Below are 22,507 nucleotides of genomic sequence, written 5' to 3'. Positions count from 1 at the left end.
TCTGCCTTTTGCCTCTTGTCCTATTACTTGGCACCAATAGAAGAGGACAGATCAGAAATTGGAATACTCCTGGTACAAAACACACTAGAACCTTAAACCAGGATTTCAAACCTTCTCTTCTCTGTAAGAGATAGGTAAATTGTAAAGAATCACCTTGTCTTGCTGGTTCCGCTTCAGACTGGAAATAAAAATATATTAGGATGTTAAAGCCAGGATGGCTAATGTATTAAAGCTTTATATTTAGAATAAAAATGATCTTTCTGTATAGTGTTCTCATGAGATTTCTTGCTAAACATGTTCCCAACTCCTCCATTGCCACCTCCAACCTTTTCTTCTGGTATTTTTCCAATTTACAATATGAATTCTTCAGTACTTGTTGTCAAATGCTAAAATAGTTTTTATAAGGGATTTTAGCTGAAATGACTAGAAATTCTAAGTGATACAGAGTGGTATAATCATTAGTTTTACTCCTACAGTTAAAAATATCCCTATTTATGGGGTTTTCATTTTCTCTGGTTTAACATGAGGAATATGTTTCAAAGTTACAGAAGCTTAAGGGATCTGTTTGGAGAGTGTTTAAATTCAGTGTTTGAGAAAGAGTTGTGTTGCTGGTGTGCTAATAACACAAACCATGTTTTTTTGGCAACTGATTTATTTATTCCCTTTAAATAAAAGGTCAGTCAAACCTGATACTAATTGAATGAGTCAGAGGACAAGGAGGCAGGCCTATAGGGGTCTGAGCTGATGGCAACCAGTCCATTCATATTGTCACTGCAGCACATGCTGCTGTACACCTGCATGGCCTCTTCTTCCTTTCACACCATAGATGAGCTCCCCTCCCATAAAACTGCATCAAAACCGACTTTTCTGAATAAATGCAGCCTTAATTTAATGTTTATGTATTCATTAGTCAACACTGTTAGTTATGCAGACCATATTGTAGGTTTTCATTTATGCGTGCAAGTTAAAAATGACTAAGACCATTAATTCACTGAGAACACATATGTCAGTTTGGTGAAATACTGATTTTCTCTAAACTATAGCAAAGACACCAGGTCTAGGTTTACCGCAACAGATTGTTGTTTTTGGGACAGCAGGGATGAGCATTCACTATCAGTCTCAGTACGAGGAGACAAAGAGGAAGAGCATTTGGTTTAACAGGAGATAATTTAATCATCCTCTGAGAAGGAGAACTGTTGAAGGACATCACATATTTGACTTTGTGCTGGTGTCTCTGTTCAGAATGATGGAGCCATGGGGTGTGATCTGATACAGCCTGCAGTGGGTGGGAGAACCAGCAGGCCTTGTAGATTAGCAGAGCATTACAGGCTCTGGGGTGGGAAAAAATGAAGCACTGTCAAAATCAGAGGAATCTGGCCCTGAATGTTATTTCAGCGTTGGACAAATGCATATCTTATGCAAATTGTCTTATTAGAGGTCTGCTGGGTCTTCAGTGACTCATGAAGGATTTATTATGAGAAAGCTTATTCAGAAAATTTGTTATTCATTTTTCATTCCTTTGATGGAATTCAGTTATTCAGAATTGATAAAGTTGTAACCCACTCTCTCCCCAGCACAGACACAAATTAAATTCCTTCTTGGCAGGATTAAGCAATGTTAGCAAGAATTACTTCTGTATTCTTTCCATGTATTGATTTGAAGCAAAATAGGTAATGTCAAAGGCAATTAAGACTGCTTCAGATATTCCATGTTAAGAGATTACTTTCTGTTCCCTTCATGGGCTCCCGTTTTTACATTGGGTTTCCCCTCCAGACTAAAGATTTTGAACAGTTCAGAAAAATGTTCTGAGGAAAAAAACCACAGATTCTATTTTGCCAGTGCTGAAAATCTTATTACTAATTTATGGAAGGTTCCTGCCTTCCATGTATGGGAAGGACTTCAGATCTGGTAGGAGGTACCTTCTTTAAGAAAAATATGATTTTTTGCTGTTGCCATGAATAATTATGATCCTTGGCTAATTCTAATCCTTCTGAAAATTCCACACATAGTTATTAGAGGTCTGTTGAAATCAAGCAAATCATTTTCCCAATCAATTCCACTTTAAAGTAGGACCTTCCCTGCCATTGCTTTTTCCATTTGCTTTTTCTACTTTGTGCTGGAACCAAGGGCAGAGAGCCTGTCTTTCTGGGGATCTCAGTATCCTGTCAGATATTTCATCACTGGTGAGGAAGCAGTCCGGATGAGCTCCCAGGAGACAAAAGCTGAATTTGGAGGAGGTATGGAAGGGAGAGGCAGTAGATGGACCAGGCTGAGACTATGAACTAGCAAGAAGATAAGGGAAAAACAGGCTAATGGGGAAGAACTGTGCAGTAGAGGGACAGAGGAAGCCAGAGCAATAGAGGAGAAAAGCATATCTTAGGAATTAAGAAGTGCAGTGATATCTGTGCTCACAAAATTACTCCACTAACTCTACAGATAAAGGAAAAAGTCACATATTCTTTGATGACAAACACTCTTCTATTTGCCAGCAAATCATCGGTGGTGTGAAGAGTCAACAAATGTGTCCTGCCTCTGTGGTGCTGGTGAGCAGAGCATGGGACAGAACAGTTACTGAGACCACTTAGTTCAGCTGAGGGATCTGAGCTGCAAACCTGAAGCTCCAGTTTTGCCAGTGGCCATTATGGATATGAGTGTGATGCTGTAAAATTCTGCTATAGGCTGGCAAGGGAACAAGTGCTTTGCTTCAAGCACTAAAGTGTCATGCTCTGAACAGCCTTACTTTGCTCTTTAGGAGCATTTCTGTATTGCACATTAACCCAGGCTTTTAAAAGTGGATTTCAATAATGTGGAGTTTATAGACTGACAGGAACCTTACAAACTCCACCGGGAACTAATGTGAAGTTGTGTACTAAGGGGAGAATAAGCCCTGGCAGTTAAACAGACTAAGACCTGACAAATTCTACTGAAGATGACCTGAGACAGGCAGTGGAACAGGTTGCTCAGAGAGGCTGGACTGTCTCTGTCCATGGAGGTTTTCAAGCCTTGACCAGATGAAGCCATGAACAAGAAGCCTGACCTTGCATTTGTCCCTGCTTTGAGCAGGAGGCTGGATTAGAGATCACCTGAAGTCCTTTCTGACATAAACTTTCCTATGATCTTATGATAATGCAGTTAAAATTTATTCCTCCAAGTCCTACAAAAAAAGGTGGGAACAGCTGGCAGTAAAATGAGATTATTGTCAGTGGGTTTGTGAACTATCATATTCTTGGAATCTGAAAATGAGACTTCATTAACAAAATGTCACTTGCCTTTATTATTGCAAAGATAACCTTTTGAAAATGAACTGACCATGAAGTAATAGAGTAATTTCATCTGGAATCTGCAGATAATCTGAAATAATAATGCATAAGAGTATGAAATGCTTCTATTAATCTCTGCAGGATATTATCACTAAAGCCCAAGGATGGCAATTTGTATATAAGCATTGTTAATAATTTAGTATTACTTAAGGTTCACGAAAGAGAGTCACATGTATTATTAAAAAATAATCTCTGAATGAGGATTCTCTACTATAATTAATATAATGGCTCTTACTCTAACAGGCACTCAGTAATATGTTGCACTTAAAAAACAATAATGTAACTGTAATATATAAATCTTAAAACCATGAACTACTTTGGCTGAGGGTGTATCACCTTGTTGGTGGATTTATGGTGATTTTAGCCTCTCACTTCAGGGACTACTGGCCTTATAAAGACTTGTCCTTTAAGTTTATCCAGTTGTGGTAATTATTTGGGAGTTGAAAGGACTCATTAGCAGTCCCTTCTCATCTCTGATGCCGTTCTGTAAATTAGCCACTGGAAATTTCTTTAAGTACCTTCAAATTCTTTCATTATCTAGCACAAAAGGTCATTTCACATAGAATCAAGAGCTCTGAGACCTGCTAATGAAGGACATACTGAGCTCATGAATCTATTAAATCTGTTTTCACAATCTGTTTTCACAATTGGATGTTTGTTTTTGAGGGCTGTCTGCTGCTCACCAGATGTAGCCTGTTATTATTTATCTAGTGACTGGATTTTTATGGTGCCTTTATAAAGGTACTTTTTTACTTTTTTTTACTTTTCACAAAATAAAAAGCCATCCTTAAGTAAAAAAATTCCTGATCCTGTTTGTGCTTTGAGCTATGATCATAGCTGCAGAGTGATAGCTTTGAAAATCAGCATCTCAGTACTACTTGTACAAGTGTAGCACCACCATCTATCCTCTTGTGATGACTGTGTGAAATTTGGATCCGACTGCATTGCAATCACATTTTTCAACAAATATGCAAAGACATATTCTTTCTGTTTACAAGCACCAAATCCAAAGAGGGATGACTGCAGCATTTGAAAATTTAATCTGCTCAAGGAAAGCAAGGACCCTTCCAGTCTTTTGTAAAACCCCTTCCTCCACAGGGTTTACAACTGCACCATCACGATCTGTTTGTGGGTATTGTGGGACACAGCCTACAAATCCAGCTCATGTTAAAACTTGTGCTAGGGAGTGTTGTCAAGCTTGAAGTGCCTTGTGTACCCATCATCAAATGTATTTAAAAGAAAGAGCCTCTGGTTAAAGACAAGAGGAGAGAATACAAACCCTTTTTTAGTCAATCTGAATATAATTTACTTTCAATTTGTTACTGACTTTCTACTTGATCTGCAATTCATCTCATAGTTCAGCTTTCTGACTGTTTTTTCTGTTGCATTCCTGGGTTACAGGTGAATGCCACAGAGTGAGAGCAGCAATCCCTTCTGGAAATCACTTGGGAATACCATGGAGGAAGCGGGAGCATTGGTGAGATTTTGAAGACAGAAGAGTGAAAGATGAGGTGCTAAATCTGAGCCTGTGGCTGCTAAAATGAGCTGCTGAACACCAGAGAGCAGGAATTGCTGCATTTCCTAAGAGTGCTGCAGAACCTCTGAGCCTTTCATTTCTAGTAATAGGAAATAAAACCACGTGTGTCTCAACGTGTGGATGTAATTTTGTTTATTTGGGGAAAAGAAGTGTTGAAATAACAGTTTTTGAAAGCAACAGTTTCTCATAAAGGCAAAAATATATTTTATATATATATCATATATATCTTATGCTCTGTGTTTGTCTGGTTTGCCCATTCCAGATCCCTTTAGTAGATAATGCTTATACCCTCAGCTGCCACCCTTCTATCCTGGTCTCTGTGCTGTACATTATTTCAAAGGAGCACAGCTGGGTGCTGGACTGTAATTTCTCATGCAGCTCAGATCAAGTCCATTAGTTTATTTGAAGGTTAGGACCAAGACCACGGAAGTGGATGAGGAGCTAATAGACAGACTGGTGTTCCTGCTGCGTTCACAGGGACTTAAACCAGGGAGAAAATAGTCAGGCACATCCATATTATTTTCGCCTTTTGCTTCACCATTTGCAGTAGTCTCATTCATAAATGACAAAGGAACAGCTCCCTGCTGTGAGGTCCTCATGCCACAGAGAGCTGTAATGAGTTTGTAACGAGATGGAGATAGGGAAGACATTTTAGTGATTACTCAGACAAATCTCTGAGTGCAAATCAGAGATGTGCTGAGTGAAGGATATATCTTTCCATCACTCTCCATGGCTTAAACATCTGAGGATACTTAAGGTATTCTCATGGTATTATGTAAGAAGGACTCAGTAAGACAAAAATGTCCTAAATGTATCTTTATGGATTTTTTCCCTTCACTGGGTGTCAGAAACTTTTGTAATTTGACAGCCACTAGCAGTGATTAATGGTTAGCTATATGGCTAGGGGCAATGTATGTTTCAAAGTCAGTATCAGGAAAGACTCTGTATTTTGGGAAGTCTTTGGCTGTTAAACTGTCTCCTTGCAAGATCAGAAACAATATTTTGCCTGTGTGCTCATGGAAGAGCTCCAAATAAATAGCTGGAATATAAATGAAGATGAGAGTGAAAACAGGAGAATATGTATCTTGGAGTGTGGTGTTAAACTGAGATTTAAGGGTTGTTTCTGTTTCAGTATTTATGATAGCTACAGTATATTTATATTTTTCACAGATATGCATATATATTTGTGGAGGTGTATATGTATAAGTGCTCCAGAAAGAAATTTTTGATTTTTATTTTCTTAGAAGCATCAGGTGCTTTCTATGTTGAATCTTAACACAGGTAATATATATCCAGATATTAAAGTAACCATGAATAAATAAATAAATAAATAAATATTTCCAAAGACAACTCCTGTACCTCATTTACTGCTCTTTTCAAAATGTGTAGTTATGAATAAACCATTTATTTTCACAAATATATGCTCTGCAGGATTTCAGATACAAAAAAATTAAAAGGTCAGAGAATTAGAATAAATAGGTCTACTGCAGCCCTGCATGACACAAAGCTCATTTCTGTTTGCCATGTTCTGTCCTTCTTAATTAAAACATCAGACCACACGTACAGTCTGGAGCACCTCAATTATGAAATGTTAGATCCATCAGTTTATTCCTGATTGATTTATTAATTACTGGCCTTGACTCTTGATTCAAATCAGCACTCTTTTCTAAGGATAAAAGTGCATATTATATTACAAATAATATACGGTACTTTTAAACAAAAATATATTGGAAACATTTACAAAGAAAGCTTCCACTGGACTTTGCTTTGATGGAATTTTATGATCTCCTGTGCCGTGAAGTCTGACTTTCACAGGTGACCACTGGCAAATTTCTAAACAGTGCTGTTGCTGAATCCCTTCAATCCATAAAAGGAATCAGAAAAATGCTGTGAGCTGAAATTCTTTTTCAGTTTTGTAAGGATGTTTCAAAAACATAACTTTCATCCATGGTTTTCAAGATATTTTTAATGGAACTTCTGATGATCTGTGGTATTTTCTCACAAAAACTTTTTGCTCACTGATGTGCTCTAAAGAAGTGGAAGAACTTTTGATGGTAAATCTAAACCAGATCTCCTGCAGAAATGGCTCAGTTGTGTCTGGAGGCACTATGGACCCTGTTAAAGACAAGGTATGATGGTATCCATCCATTAAAGATAAGAGAAGGCAGGAGCTTGCTCTTCCTTTGTTATTTTAAGTATGTACTTCAGCAATTTGGATATTGCATATACCTGAGAGGCTGCAAGAGCACTGTCCCCATCGGTGGCTGTTAAGAAAGGCTTTATTTTTTTACTCCAACAGTAAACGCCTTTTTCACCTGGAGGGAAAGGGCAGACTGATCCCGCTTTGCTGACCTACTCTGCTTGGGCTCCTGAGCTCTGGGGCTGGGTTGCTGTCCCTCTCCATCACAGGATGGACACTTGGACACTCTGCCGCTGCTCCACCCACGAGCCTGGGGCATGTTCCACCTGATCCGCCTGACCCTGAAAGGAAAAAAACCCCACCAACTTAAAAACCCCCATCAGAGCACTTCAAGTTTAGGCACACAATTATCTCCTCAAGATCTGGCCTGAACTGATCCCAGCCCACGCTCCTTCCTCTCCCGCTGTCGTGACAGCACTTCAGTCAGCACCGCGCGGCTCGCTCTGCCTGCAGACGCTCGAGTGGCGGCAGGAGCCCCCCGCCAGCCCCGGCGAGGGGACCCGCCCCTCCTGGCCGCCCACCGCGGCAGGGAGAGCGGCGGAGGGGCTGAGCCGAGCCGGGAGAGCCGTGCGGGAGTGCCGGGGCGTTGCGGGGCCGGGGCGGGCCCGGGCGCGGCTGAGGGGGCGGCGGCCGCCCGGCCCGCTGCGTGAGGCGCTGCCGCTGCCCTCGCCGCGCCGCCGCTCCGGGGCTCTTCGCTCGCCCGCCCGTTCCTCCCGTCCGGCCGAGGGGGCCCGGAGGGCTCTCCCCGCCATGGCCTTCACCTTCGCCGCCTTCTGCTACATGCTGTCGCTGGTCCTGTGCGCCGCCCTCATCTTCTTCGCCATCTGGCATGTGAGTACCCCGGCCCCGCGCTGAGGCTGCAGCCCCGCCGGGCAGGTCGTGCCGTGAGGGAGCGGCGCGGCGGGACGGGCTGGGCGGGGGCGAGCAGCCGGGCAGCGGGGACACGGTGTTTGTGGCATTTCTCCGAGCGCACAGAGCGCTGCCCCGTGTTTGTGGCATTTCTCCGAGAGCACAGAGCGCTGCCCACGGGTCGCTGGCAGCGTGGTCCCCTCTGCCCGGAGCTCTGCAGGCTGGGCGCTGCCCCAGCCCGGCTGGCGGGAGCTCGGCGGTGCCCTGGCGGGAGGATGCTCTCCCAGGTAACATCTACCTCTCTTCCCTGCGAATAGAGGGAGAAACCGCCCCGGGTCTGAGGAAGCACATACGCTGCTTCTCCTTCAGCGTTTACTAAATTAACTTCTTAAAAAGTCGGGTTGAATGTGGCACTCTCCCGTCCTTCTAATGCATGACCCGCGCATTGTGGTCCACCTGCGTTGATTTCACTCCAAAGTGTTGCTGCTCCTTCCTTACCGCTCGCTGGGTGACTGTGGTAGGCGTAAGCGTGTAACGTAGAAGCTGGGAAATTATTCTAATGCATAACTTGCGGTTCTTTTAAAGTGTTACATATTTTAGAATTAATTACAGTCTATGTGTGCTACACAGTAGCTCCGTGCCGTAAGCATTCAGGATGGAGCAGGATAAGTTGAAAAACAGAGCGAGTCTCAAGGATGTTTCTACACCTACCTGCTGGAGTATGATTAAAAGAAAAACCCTCCTTTGCTTAGCGAGCAAGGGAGATGCAGAATTCATTTTTATTGAAATGCAAGTAAAGCTGCTAGCTTAGTTATATTAGCACCATGAAAGAAATCCTTCTGTTGTGAGAATGCTTTGAAATTTAATTATTTTGTGCTCTCAGTGGGGCATTACAAGTTTTTTCTTATCAAGGAAACCACAAAGGTGTGATGGCAATGCCAAGTGCTGTCGTGATGTCAAGTACTGCAAGGCTGGAAAGGATTTCTAGCAGTCAGCTACTGCACTACTCTGAAAAAAGGAGTAGTAAAATTTAGATTATTACTCATGTTTTCTCTCCTCCTCTTCTGCAAACCTTTAGGTCTCCAAAAGTGAGAATTCCACAGCTTCCTCAAGGGGGTTAGAGTTAGAAGTGTGTTCTGCTTTGAATCCCTAGCTACAAATTAAACTGCAACATTTTTAATGATTGTTTTATATATTTGAAGTCTGTCACTGAGTCCTCTTTTTTGGGGTCTGGAGTTGGTGTCTGAATTCATATAGTACTTGGAGCAAATCTCGCAAATTATTCTCCCATAAATGAGTATAATTACTGCAAATTTACTCTTAGAGAAACATTTTTTAAACTTTCAGTCTATAAACTCATTAAGAGCAATCCCTCAGTATGAGAGCTCTGTAAGACAGCTAGGAAAGAAAACCTTTTCTCAATACACATATGTTTATGTTGCATGTTTCTTATATCTGATGAAAAATTGTTGAGGGATTGAAATTGAAAATGGTTGGAAATGCTCTTCTATTGTAATAGAGGAAGAATTGGCACTCTCTTTCCTTGTAAATAGAAAAATGCTATTAAAATAAATGGTTTGTGAAGAAAGGTCATAGAATAACAGATTTAACACCCTGCCAGAATAAACTTTTAGGTGTATATGTTATCCATGTATACAGAACATAAGGATTTTTATTATCCTTTCTATAAGAACTGGCACAGTCTGGTTTCTTTTGTGTGTTATGTATTGAGTCATAGGAGTTTCTCTTACCTTAAACATCTCAGTTGTGAAAATTTTCCCAAGAAACAAAACTCCTACTCCTTCCCTGTGACCTGATTTTTCTTCCACTGTAATATACTTGTAAGGGGCAGTAAATATATTATACATATGTTCTAATAGTGGCAAATGAGGATTTCAATGATTATATTTTCCTGGGGTTTTTTAAATTTTTTTTTTTTGCCCACGTTTGCTTGCTAAGAATAAGTTGATGAATAGCCTTAGCATCCCATCGCTTTGGAAGATGTCTGAGAATGGGAATGAGAATTTATATTCTGTAAATTATTTAAAGGATAAGAACAAACTGTAGCATTTGGACTTCATACTGTTCTAACCTGAAGCTGAATGAGGTTTGGGCACATATCTAGAATGATTTAACAGTGGATCAAATAAAATTTCATTTTCTTCTTGCTGGCAAGTCAGATGAATTATAATTTTCAGTCACATTGATCTAATAGGTTCAATAAAAGCTGTACAACCAAAACAAGAGAGTAAGATGAAGATCTTTATTTTTGGACATTGTGCTTTTCTGATGCCTTTCCTCTAGGAAGTTAAAGACTGTTTATATATTCCTGTGCTCCTTAATCTTTGGAAGCAGATAGGATGAAGCTGGTCAGAGCATCTTAAAGGAATTGCAAGTAAAATACATTAAGTCCTCCAGATATCTCAAATTTATTATAATGTTTTTCTTACCTCTGAGTATCTTGTAGGGATAGCCAGAGGTGTCTGTCATTAAAAAAAAAACAAAAAAACAAACAACAAAACCAAACTAGATGCTATCAGAAACTATCATTTGTTTGAACTTTACACAAGAGCTATCTTAATGTATTATTGCTTTAATTTCACTCACATATATAAATGGAAGAAAAGGACTTGAAAATCCCCATGTACTATATTAAACCATATGACACTCTGTGGCACAGGAATTTTTAAAGCATTTAGGTTGTTCAGTGACCACATTACCTCTAGCTGTAATGTCATAGTATTAGAAACACCATGTAGAAATGTGTGAAACAACTAACAGCAGAATTCAGTCTACTAACTACATCATTTGATATCCTCATCTGATCTTGTAAACTCGGCAACAGAATGTATATTCTTCCTACCAACTATCACAGACACTTTGTGTTGCTGTCCTCAGTTCTTGTTCTTCTTTATATACAGCTTTTTACTAACTGGTTTTATTCCGTTCCTAAACCATCTCAAACTAAGATTTAGCTCCCTGTTAACACTGAATTTCACTATGTCAAGTCTGTTTGAATTCCCAGTAAGACTTGATGTACCACATTTGTTTCTAGTGTAGCTCCACTAAGTTGTGTCTCAAGTGAAGTTAACTGAAATTGACCAAGTTGTGCCTCATTTGTCTTCAGTTAAAAAGGGATATGCTTGTGTTAAATTCTGCAGCACTGTATTCCCTTGAAACATATTGGTTTTGGGTAATCTGAGTGCTTCCCTTTTTTGGGATATTTTAAGATGAAAATACTTGCTTTGAGATTTGTTATTTAAGGGTATTCTTTAAGAAAAGAGCTTTTCAAAGTGGTCCATATTATAATGCCACAGCAAAACAATTCATAAATAACAAGAACATTACTGTTAAAAAGAAAATTATTTCTGTGGTTGGCCATCTCTTTTTTAAGTTGTACAAGCATATCTTTTCATGTGACTCCTTCATCACCTAAGGATTGCCAGAAAGTATTATGGGTGTCATGCCAGTGAAAAAATTGGCAGTGCCAGCCTGAGAAGTTGTACCACGCTGGATGCTTTTTGGAGTATTTTGGTATTTTGTGAAAGCAGATGAATCCAGGAACAGCTCTTTGGCACGACGAGAGTTGTGTGTGCTGAAAGTGATGGCAGCTACTTGAGCCAAGAATGAGGAGAATAAAGCAGCAGAACATGGAGCTTTTTTGGTTTCTGCCCCCTACACCATCTTATTTTTCTTTTGAGGCATGAGGATAGTATTAATCTTGATAAACTACCTTAATATAACTTTGACTTCAGTTAACAGTTACAAGTTCACAGGTATGATTAAAAACAGTGGGAGGCAGTGACTGAACAGAGTAATATAGGCTAAGATTGACTTGTAGTTTTATGTCAAAGCATCCTTTTTTTGCAAACACCAGGGAGAGAAGCCCTTGGAATCTTTATTCAGTGTTGTTTCTGCTAATGGCTTTGTGTGTTACGTTTATCAGACAGCTTGAGTTATCTATGCCTTGTTTTCTCATTTGCTAAGTGTGTGTAAGGGAACTAAGCTGCAAGTACTGCCTGTCACTTTATTTAAGAGCTATTCCTAAAATGTCTTTGCTTTCTGACAGAAGGTGCTATTTACATATAGGATGTTGTCACTTCTGTTATCTGTCACTGTACTGTCCTGGTGATGTGGACTGTATTTTATTAGCACTCACGTTTCAATAGCTCAGGTAAAAAATTTAAAAGCTCTCCAAGAGTTATGTATGTGGAATTTAGTGAGTATTTGGTTTCTGACTTACTTAGGCTTCCTCATAAAATTTCTAGCCTAATTTTTGATAAATTGTACAGCCTTAGTTTTGAAGATACATAAAAACACGCAAGCTTGGGTTGATAGCAAATTCAGTTGAGCAAAACATTTTGGTCACAAACTGTGTGCTGGTCTATCGATGTTCTGTATCAGTCACTTATTGTTTCTGTAATTTAGATTTGGAGGGTGGCTCTCTGCCTTACCTGAAACCAGTAAAGAGATCTGTGAGCTAACTTGAACCTGTGCTTCTCACCAGTAAAGGCTGCCAGTCATCTCAATTTAACCTCTTTGCAATGCTTTAGAGCCTGTCTTGAAAAGAAAGTAATGTCCTTACAGACTTGTGGTCAAGACTGAATTTTCTTTCAAATACTGAAGTTCAGTACTGTTCTTTAATGAGTCATTAATGCATTTCTCTGAGAATGTTGGATAATTATGTGCTTAAAAATAAAATCAGATTAAGGCTTGATGAAGGGGAGCACAAATGCTGTTGCTGTATGTTATACATATTTCTTGAAGATGTCTTTTCTTCTCTAAGCAGTTAAACACATTGTCCCTGAAGGTTTTATAGTCAGGACAGCTTAAGGAAAGAGTCTGATATTTCCACTCTTTTTAAAGACAGAGCACTGCCAGATTGCTGTGGCTATAACATAGCTTGACAGTTCCCTTACAACTTTTCTTTCAGAAGTTTGTCACATTAATGCTGGCAGACAGATATTAGGCCAGACAGCACAGGCTGTAGAGCAAACTGTATTTTATGTATTGGGAAAGAGGTATATCTCAGTTTAGTAACCTTGTCATGCTTAAATAATAATTAAAAAGATCATAGAAGTCTATGGGCTCTAGCACAGACTTAAATACTGTGGAAAGATTAAATAGGATCTCTGTGTATGCTTGAAGTGCCATGATGAGATTTATTTAGAGAAAGGTTTTAAATTGTGTGTGTTTGCCACTGGCTGTAATTCCAGATGCCTCACAAGTCACAGTGACTCCATTATCTGTGTAAAATAAATTATTCTGTGGAGTCTCGTGCCTCCCACAATATGTGCTGAGAGCTATTTAAATGTTACTTGGTTGTCACATATCCGAGGGTTTTTTGGTCTTAGGATTAGTTGTAAAATCTACTTACTAAAGGGATTTATATCTAAATTGGTAAATAATGTATTTCTAGTGCTTAAAAAAAACTGCTGTGCTTGTTAATAAGCAAGGCAATGTAGCTGTCATATTTTATTAGACTGTGAGTAAAGCTCTTAGACTGAGTCTGAGGCATGAGTTTATAGCTCGTTATGCATATTTGTTTACTCAGCCACCACACACTACATTAAATCACATTTAAAACACTGAATTCAGCCCTCAGACCTCTAGCTTAGTGGATTACCCTCACCCCGACATAAATATCCTTTTGCAAAGTATTTTTCAGAAGGACGAAGAAGTTCAGCAGAGAATAAGAATGTTTTCCATACAGATAACAGACATCCCTTTGACCCATTCCTCTTCCTCAGTGCCTGTGACATGCCCTTCATTTATAACCAGTGTAGCTGCTGACAGCTGGAGGTGACTCTACCAGGCAGTGGAACTAGGTCTCACTGAAGTTGCAAACTGGGGATACTGAGAGACTTATTCTTCTGGTGATGGTAGTTTGGAAAACACTTCCAATTTCTGTAGAAACAAAGTATTGCTCCCACATGAAACAGGTAAGAATTATTGTTATTTCCACTCTGAAAAGAGTCACTTAAAGTCACAGGACAGAGTCAGCTGATGAGGTAAAGGCAGAAGAATGTCAAATACTGTTTGATTTACTAGGTCAACTTCCAGTGTTTCACAGTTGAAAGTTCCATTTGAAAATTCAATTTGTGACCGTGATGGTGTGCAGAGAGCAAGATTTGATTTTATTAACAGAATGGTTCCTGTGTTCCTTGATAGTAATTACAACTTCAGAAATATCCAGTTCCCATTAAAGAAATAGTAAAAGGTTCATAGAATAATTTTGATTGGAAGGAATCTGGGAAATCATCTAGTCAAATCTGTTCTTCAAGGCAGGCCTAATTTCAAAGTCAGGCCAGGCTGCTCCAGGTCTTGTCCAGCTCACTTATGAACTCTCCATGGATTGGGAGATGAAACAGTGCCTGGATGGATGAGGGGTGTGCAGTGGATATCGTCTACCTCGACTTCAGCAATGCTTTCCGTACTGTCTCTCACAACATCCTCATAGGCAAACTCAGGAACTGTGTCGACTGGATGAGTGGATAGTGAGGTGGACTTGGAGCTGACTGAAGCAGATCTCAGAGGGTCATAATCCATGGCACAGGGTCTGATTTGAGGCCATTCACTAGTGGTGTCCCCCAAAGGTCGATACTGGGCCTGGTGTTGTTTAACTTCTCTGTCCATGACTTGGATGAAGGGCCAGATGTGTCCTCAGCAAGTTTGCTGGTAACACCAAGCTGGGAGGAGTGGCTGATAGCCCAGAGGGCTGTGCAGCCCTTCAGAAGGACCTCAACAGGTTGGAGAGATGGGCAGAGAAGAACTGCCTGAAATTCAGCAAGGGCAAATTCAGGGTTCTGTACCTTTGGAGGAATAAAACCCAGGCATGAGCACAGGCTGGGGGTGATCTGCTGAAAAACAGCTCTGTGGAGAAGGACCTGGGGGTCCTGGTGGACAACAAACTGTTCCTGAGCCAGCAGTGTCCTTGTGGCCAAAGAAGGTCAATGGTATCCTGGGGTGTGTTAGGGAAACTGTTGCCAGCAGGTCGAGGGAGGTGATCCTGCTCCTCTGCTCAGCCCTGGTGAGGCACATTTGGAGCTCTGTGTCCAGTTCTGGGCTCCTCAGGACAAGAGAGGCATGGAGCTGCTGGAGCAGATCCAGTGGAGGGCTGTGAAGATGATCAGGGACTGGAGCATCTCTCCTGCAAGGAAAGGCTGAGGGAGCTGAGCCTACTCAGCCTTGAAGAGACAACTGAGAGAGGATCTCATCAATGTCAGTATCTGAAGGAAGGGTGTGAAGAGGATGGACTAGGCTCTTCTAGAGTTGTAACAGCCAGGAGGATAAGAGGCAATGAGCAGAAGATGATACACAGCAAGTTCCACCTGAAGATGAAGAAGAATTTCTTTACTTGTGGGTAACTGAGCACTGGAACAAGTTACCCAGAGAGGTTGTGGAGTCACCCTCACTGAAGATATTCCAGAACCATCTGGATGCACTCCTGTGCCATGTGCTCTGGCATGACTGCTTGAGCAGGAGGTTGTACCAGACAAACCACTGTGGTCCCTTCCAAACTGACCCACTCTGTGATTTTGCAAGTCTGAGAACTTGTTCCAGAACTTTACTCATTTCACAGTGAATGTTGTTTTCTTACACATGGCTGTAATTTCTGTGGTGCAACTTCTGACTTTTATGTCTTTTCCTCTTGGTGCATTCCCCTGAGAAAGGCTTTGTGCTGACTTTTGTAGAACCCACCCAGGAAACAGAATGCAAGATAACGGAGCAAATCCTCCTAGAAGCCATGCTAAGGCACGTGGAGAAGAAGTAAGTGATTGGTGACAGCCAGCATGGCCTCACTAAGGCCAAATCATGCCTGAGAAATTTGGTGGCCTTCAACAACAGGGTTACAGTGTTGGTGGATGAGGGAGGAGCAACAGGTGTCATCTACATGGACTTGTGCAAAGCATTTAACACTGTTCCACACATCATCCTTGTCTCCAAACTGGAGAGATGTGGATTTGACAGATGGGTCACTCCATGGATAAGGAATTGACTGGATGGTTGCACTCTCAGAGTTGTGGTCGATTGTTGAGACCAGTGACAAGTGGTGTTCGTCGGGGGTCGGAATTGGAACCAGCACTGTTTAACGTCTCTGGTGACATGGACAGTTGGATCGAGGGCACCTCAGTGGGTTAATGACACCAGGCTGTGGGGTGTCAACGACACCTGGGAGGGAAGGGATGCCATCCAGAGGAACCTTGAGAGCTGGGGAGGTGAGCTTGTGCAAACCCCATGACATCACCAAGGCCAAGTGTAAGATCCTGCACCCGGGTCAGGGTGATCCCAGCCACAAACACAGGCAGGGTGGAGAATGGATAGAGAGCAGCCCTGAGGAGAACAGCTCGGGGGTGTTGGTTGATGAGAGGCTCAGCATGACCTGGTTATGTACACTCACAGCCCAGAAGGCCAAACATGTCCTGGGCTGCAGCAAAGGAGGTGTGACCAGCAGGTCAAGGGATGGGATTCTCCCCCTCTACTCTGCTCTTGTGAGACCCACCTGGAGTGCTGCATCCAGCTCTGGGGCCATCAGCATAAGAAGAATGTGGCTGTTGGAGTGGGTCCAAAGGAGTTCCACAAAGATACTCACAGGGTTGGAGCATCCTGAGAAGGCTGAGAGAGTTGGGATTGTTCAGCCTGGAGAGGAGGAGGCTCCAGGGAGACCTTATAGCACCTTCTGGTACCTGGACAGGGCATTCAAGAAAGCTGGACTTTTTACAAGGACATGTAGTGATAGAACAAGAGGGAATGGCTTTAAACAGACAGAGGGTAGATTTAAATTCAGAGGGACACCAGTGCACTGTGTGAAGGCAGGACAAAAGTCTTTACGTTTTTCTCCACTTCCCGTTGAAAAGGTATGGCTATAAAGCAAAGATTTATTTTAGGAATGTCATTGTGGAAAGTTACATTAAAATCACAAAACATTTTACAATGGAAGTAGGTTTTCTCAGCAAGATACTGCAGGAGTGCTGAACTTGTGGCTCCAGTTTTGATAATGTGGACACATGAAGCAGAACATAAGGGAGATGAAGAAGTAGCACCATCACTGAGTTCTCCCATTGTACGCTGCTTGAAACTCTCACCAGTGTAACAGGTAATGAAAAATATGAGTTGGTTTTGGCTCCTTTTGTTTTTCTATGCTTTTGCAGGTCACGTTACATTCTAGCTGTCAAAGAGAGGTTGGGGTTTTTTACATACATCTGGAAATCTAAGCACGTTGCTGGAGGAACCAAAGCTTAAAGAATTAAGGAGGCCTACAGTAAAATAGTGAAAATTAACTTATAGCACTTTTAATTATCTCATAACAGATAGCGTGCAAGTGCCAGGCATTGTTGATACAAGCACCATTTTTTTTAATAGAATGACATTTGATTTTTTTAATGCTTTTAAATGCCAACCGTCTTCATGCTGTGTGTGAGTCATGGTTTCAAGTGTGTAATTGTTTAGTCAATCTTCTGTTGCATTATTATTTTATCACTGTACGAGTTTGGGCTAAATAGTTCACATTGTATCACCATCTAACTAGAAACTTCTTTATACATTCACAGAATGGGCATTTATAAGCAAACATAATGAAGGCTCCACTGAAATCAATTTGATTGCATGTGCTTCAGAGTCGTTCTTCCCTCAGTATTATATAAACACTATTAGCAGATCCTTTAGAAAATTGATTTGCTGATCATCTAAATGACAGGCCTGTTTGGAGCTATGCTGAAATGTATCCTTATCCTTAATCACGCTCCTGTAATTAAACTAAGGAGTTTCATGAGAACATGGCTGAACAGATGACGATGATTTTTGGGTTGCTGTTATTTTAATCTCAATTTTTTGGTCACTTTTACAGGCTGTTGTGTCTCTTCCCCTTGCCTTTTCTTCTGCCACCATAGCTGCAATGCTGCTGTGTTGCTTCCCCTTGCCTTAGCCCTGCAAACACAGCTGTGTGGCTGAAGGCCATTTCACATATGTGTGTGTGTGTGTGTGTCTTGGCCTTGGAATTATTTCCTCCATGTTCTGCCTGTCCTCTTTTTGGGAAAGAAAGAAAACTTGGGAAGATCTTTAATCTGGTAATTCCTGCCTGATGCTGCCTGCATTAGAAGAGCCTCTGCTTCGTTGTCCTGTGTTTTGCTGGTCCAGCTGGGCTCCTGCTGTAGAATTTCTGTCTGCCACAGGCTTTTTTCTGAGACAGCATTAGTAGGACCTCACTGCTGAGTGGGTAATGAGAAATAAAAATGCTGTGGGAAGGGGGAAAATGGAACTGTGGGAGGGAGGACTTCAGGGAGAAAGATGTGAAGGAAAGAGTAAATGAGAGGAAGAAAATCCATGTATGAGCTAAGGACTAAGAAGAGGGAAGATTGCCGTGTTCTCATTCTGATTTTGAAGGCAATTATTTGAGCAGAAAAGGCTGTCTGAATCCAGAAGGTGTGGTTAATTCAGGTGGTGGATGGTTTTGGACAGCCTGTGTAATGAGTCTTCTGTGTGGGTATGGTGTAATATGTGACATGCTTGAGATTTTTTAGTGACAGAACCCAGATTCCCTTACAAGTCTCCTGGATTTTGGTGAATGTGCATAAATCACTGCTGGTAGGAATGGAGAACACAGGAGAGGGGGGGGAAAGTAGCAGCAGCAAAGTGAAACCTGCGAGGAAAAGTAAGGAATGTGTGGGGGAAAGGAAGATAATGCTTCTCCTAAGCATGTATCAGCATAACAGAAATTAAAAAATATCTACATAATAACTGTAGCAATATGTAGGAATCCTTGAAAGCTCAAGAAAAGAACAAATTGTGTTGTGGTGATAAGATTGGATACTTGCTTAGAGACAGCATCAGCCAGCTGGCCAGTCTCTCACCCATGACTTTTATCTACTGATGCTGAAAAAAAATCTTCTCTTTTGATCTTATTCTCTTACATTCTTCTTTGGAGCAAATTTTTTTTTTTCTAGTTGTACCTATTTTGGTACATTTTCCCATCTGTTTACTACCCTTTCCCCAAATTTATTCTGCAGAAACAGCCTGTTTATGCCTAGCTTTGGATTATCGTCTTTGTGCTATAGTTAACTAATAGAAAAAGTGCTTCGGTGCATTTTGAGAATAATTTATGAAGATGGAGCTTGTGGCTTTAATGCATCTGTGTGTTTCTGCTTGCATATCCCCCATACCATAATTCTGATGAGAGTGAAAAGACAAGTAGAAACACTGCATGGGAGCACACTGAATTTAAGGTGGGAAAAATAAGAAATTACTTGTAATTTTGTGGAAAAACATGAGCAGGAGAATAAACCCCCTCACATCTGTATGTAGGCAGTTACATTGCTTCCAGATGGAATAAACCAGCTATTGGTCCACTGGAACCAGACCACCACCTTTCCTCCTACCTTCTGCACCTGGCCAGACTCTTGCACAAGCCTTTCACCAAATCATGCCTAGCCTGTCCCCAGTTTGGTGTGGAAAAAGCTGGATAGTGAAAAATTTGGCCTATGCAAGTAGCAGATGTACAAATCTGTAAAGATGCATCAGTCATATAGAGGTAGTGAGAAAAACATCCGTTTTTTTAATTTCTTACTGTGTTTTCTTAGTTTATACAGAGTTTAGTGTAAAGAGAAGCAAGGACATGGCAGTGCTATCTCTGGTGCTAAAAGCAGAGTTCCCCAGCTTCTCCTGGGTATGGATAGAAAATAATATTGCTTTCATCTCCCCCTGTTTGGTGGAGAGATCTGCAAACCAGTTCATCTGCACTAGATATTCCCTGAATCAGAGCCACAGATCTGAGTTTGACACCTCAGCTGTAAAGCGTGGATCCAAACTCCCATCATTTCCCCTTGGCCCATTGAAGAGATCAAGGCTAGGGGTGAAGTTTTGGCCTAACTGTATACATAGGCTTGTTCAATTTATCTGCAGATGTGGTCTTTGTTTGCATCCTTTCCGGGACAGAAGAAAAAGCTGGTGCAAGAACTGTATGACCTTAGTTTTGATGACCTTTGCTTTGATCAAGGGACTGGAGCATCTCTCTTATGAGGAAAGGCTGAGGGAGCTGGGCCTGTTCAGTGTGGAGAGGAGACAATTGAGAGAGCACCTCCTCATCAGGTGAGGTGAGAGCACCTCACCTGTCTGAAGGAAGAGTGTGAAGAGGAAGGATCCAGGATCTGCTCAGTGGAGCTAAGTAATAGGACAGGAGGGAGTGGGCAGAAATTGATGCACAGGAAGTTTTACCTGAATATGAGGAAGACTTCACTGTTCAGTGACCAAGCACAGGAACAGGTTGCCCAGAGGAGGTGGTGGAGTCTTCCTCACTGAAGATATTCCAGAAGCAGCTGGACACAATCCTGTGCCTTGTGCTCTGGGATGACCCTGCTTGAGCAGGGAGGTTGAACCAGATGACCCACTGTGGTCCCTTCCAGCCTGACCCATTCTGTGATGCCCTTTCTTAGTTTGCTGCATGTGTGCCTGTGACTGGGAATCCTCATTGTAGAAGGCTGTTTGCTTTTCAAGTCCTGACTATCAGATCAAGTTAGTACCTAAGCAGCAAGTGGTAACATTCCCAGCAATGACATGTCAATTTGATGTCACTGGTGCTGTGTTGACTAACTGATCTTAGGGTTTTGGTACTGAACTGAAGAGATCAGAAGCGGTTAGATACTGAAATATTTACAAGGTTTTAATCTCATTATCTAAATCGAAAAACCTGTTTGTTTTATACAGAAACCACATGAAATACTCCATTGCATGTAGGAGGAGGAGACCATATGCAGGAAGAGAATATTGGCGGCATGCTTGTGTCAGAAGTACAAGGAGTGTGGGAGATTCGTACTCTGTTCCCTATTGCTGCAGAGATTCCACCTGTACTTCCCCCAGCCTACAATGGTGCATAGATATTGTGCCTTTGGGGCTGGTGGGAAATGCTGTCAAATTCTCTGTAAGATATTCTTGGAAAAAGGAGAAGAGCACACATGCAAGCACTTGGGATTGCCAGCTATACCTCCTGCCTTTGTTTCAGATCTTGGCTTTAATTTCACCACTTACCCATAGAGTCTTCAGTCAACCGAGGCAGTAGAATTGTTTCTACCATGCTGAATGTAAACAAACTGAAGTATTGCATCTCTATGTACATAAAAGCTTTATTCTGTTCAGAGCAATGTGGTGTATTCACCAGTTTAGGTGCTAATCAAAAATGTGGGGTTTTTTTCTTCTTTTTGGTAGCAAGTGTTTGTGTCCCACTGAGGGGTGACTTGTGGGGTGTGTTTGAGTCACAAAAACACTGCTAGTTTCTGAACTGTTTTTCCGTACTGAATGCAGTAAAGTATGGTTTAAAAAGAAAGTAAAAAAAAAAAAAAGAAGAATCGTGACAAAAAAATGATGAAATCCTTTGGGGAGGGAAGGAAGGATGGCAGTCTGGACTTACCTTAAAAATTCCTCCTCCGCTTGCGGTCTGTTTGGAAATGTGTTCTAGCTGCAGGGAGCAAAACTATTAACCTATTTAGAAACAGGCTCTGTACAGCTATATTAGCATCATCCCTCCTGCACAGCTTGCTGCTTGTCTTCCTTCTCTTAACAAAATGCACTTTATTTGTGCACAGCTGATTTTTGTCTGGCTGGATTTCAGCTGGTGTAGACTGGAAGACAGTGAGTGGGTATAAAGTTGTGATAAAAGCACAGGTCATCTCTGTCTTTGGTGAATCAGTGGGACATTTCTCTCTCTGCTGCAGGAGGGGGTTGACACCTCTCTACTGGAGGAGGGCGTTGACATCTCAGTTTCAGGATGACTGGACAAGGTATTTCAGTGTCTGTGGTGAGCAAGTGAAATCTGTGACCAGAATCCTGTTGTTCACCAGTAAAAACTGTTTCATCTTGCAGTTGGATGAAATTATTTTTAAAAGCCCAGTTCACAGCAATTGTAGTAATCTGCCAATAGATGCTTGTCAAATCATCCTGCTGGAAACGTTGTGTGCACAACAGAATTTTGCAGTCGCTGAGGGTTTTTTAGTGGTTTTGTCAAAATTAATGACATGAATTCTTTACATTCAGAAATCAGGTTGCTTTTCAAATTGTGGTCTGCAGTGTTGCAATAATAACTGGTACCATGGACATAGTAACTTTCCAATCAAGGTACTCAAAGCTCTGTACAGTATGGTTGTATTCCTGAAGACAAATTTCTGTATTTTTCACCACTTGGATGGAGCTTTTCATGTTTGCACTAATAGATGGACTGTTTCAGATGACTGCCAAATAATTATTCCTAATTTTTAGTGGTTTCTCTTGCACTTCTCTGCAGGTTTGGAAATCTGATTTGGAGTAGCTGATGCAGTAATATGGCCTTTGTTCATCTGTATAGGGTTGGGGTGTTTTTTAATTTTGTTTAATTTTCACTTGCATAGTTTTTATCTATTCAGGGGAACACAGTGGTGTAAATATACCAATACAGGCTGGCATGTTTGTGCACACATGCTCTCAGCAAGAGAACCTTCCTCTGTGGATTTTCATCAGTATTTGATTAGAGCACTACAGTTATACATCCATATTTCTGTAGGTATGCAAGAAATCCTTTTGAATCATGTTTAGAGAATGGAGGTTATGCATTTTAAAATTTTTATATTGGACTTTCTA

General features: G+C 41.3%; 2 protein-coding genes across 2 annotated transcripts in view; both read left to right on the top strand.

Annotated features, from left to right (window-relative positions):
• The window catches only part of LOC146439171 (uncharacterized), a 31,725-nt gene extending 26,755 nt beyond the window's left edge, over positions 1 to 4,970 (top strand). Inside the window, exon 3 of the mRNA XM_085054703.1 lies at positions 4,722 to 4,970. Coding sequence (XP_084910829.1) covers positions 4,722 to 4,801 — 80 coding nt within the window. The 3' untranslated portion in view covers positions 4,802 to 4,970. The remainder of the gene's footprint in view (positions 1 to 4,721) is intronic.
• A 2,692-nt stretch (positions 4,971 to 7,662) lies between these two features.
• Positions 7,663 to 22,507, top strand: part of CNIH3 (cornichon family AMPA receptor auxiliary protein 3) — a 48,755-nt gene continuing 33,910 nt past the window's right edge. Inside the window, exon 1 of the mRNA XM_085054696.1 lies at positions 7,663 to 7,888. Within this exon, the coding sequence (XP_084910822.1) occupies positions 7,808 to 7,888 (81 nt within the window). The 5' untranslated portion in view covers positions 7,663 to 7,807. The remainder of the gene's footprint in view (positions 7,889 to 22,507) is intronic.

The sequence above is a fragment of the Lichenostomus cassidix genome, chromosome 3 (assembly GCF_008360975.1).
Source record: "Lichenostomus cassidix isolate B80296 chromosome 3, HeHo_3.0, whole genome shotgun sequence".
Taxonomy (NCBI): Eukaryota; Metazoa; Chordata; class Aves; order Passeriformes; family Meliphagidae; genus Lichenostomus; species Lichenostomus cassidix.
This window is presented reverse-complemented; position numbering and strand designations above follow the sequence as displayed.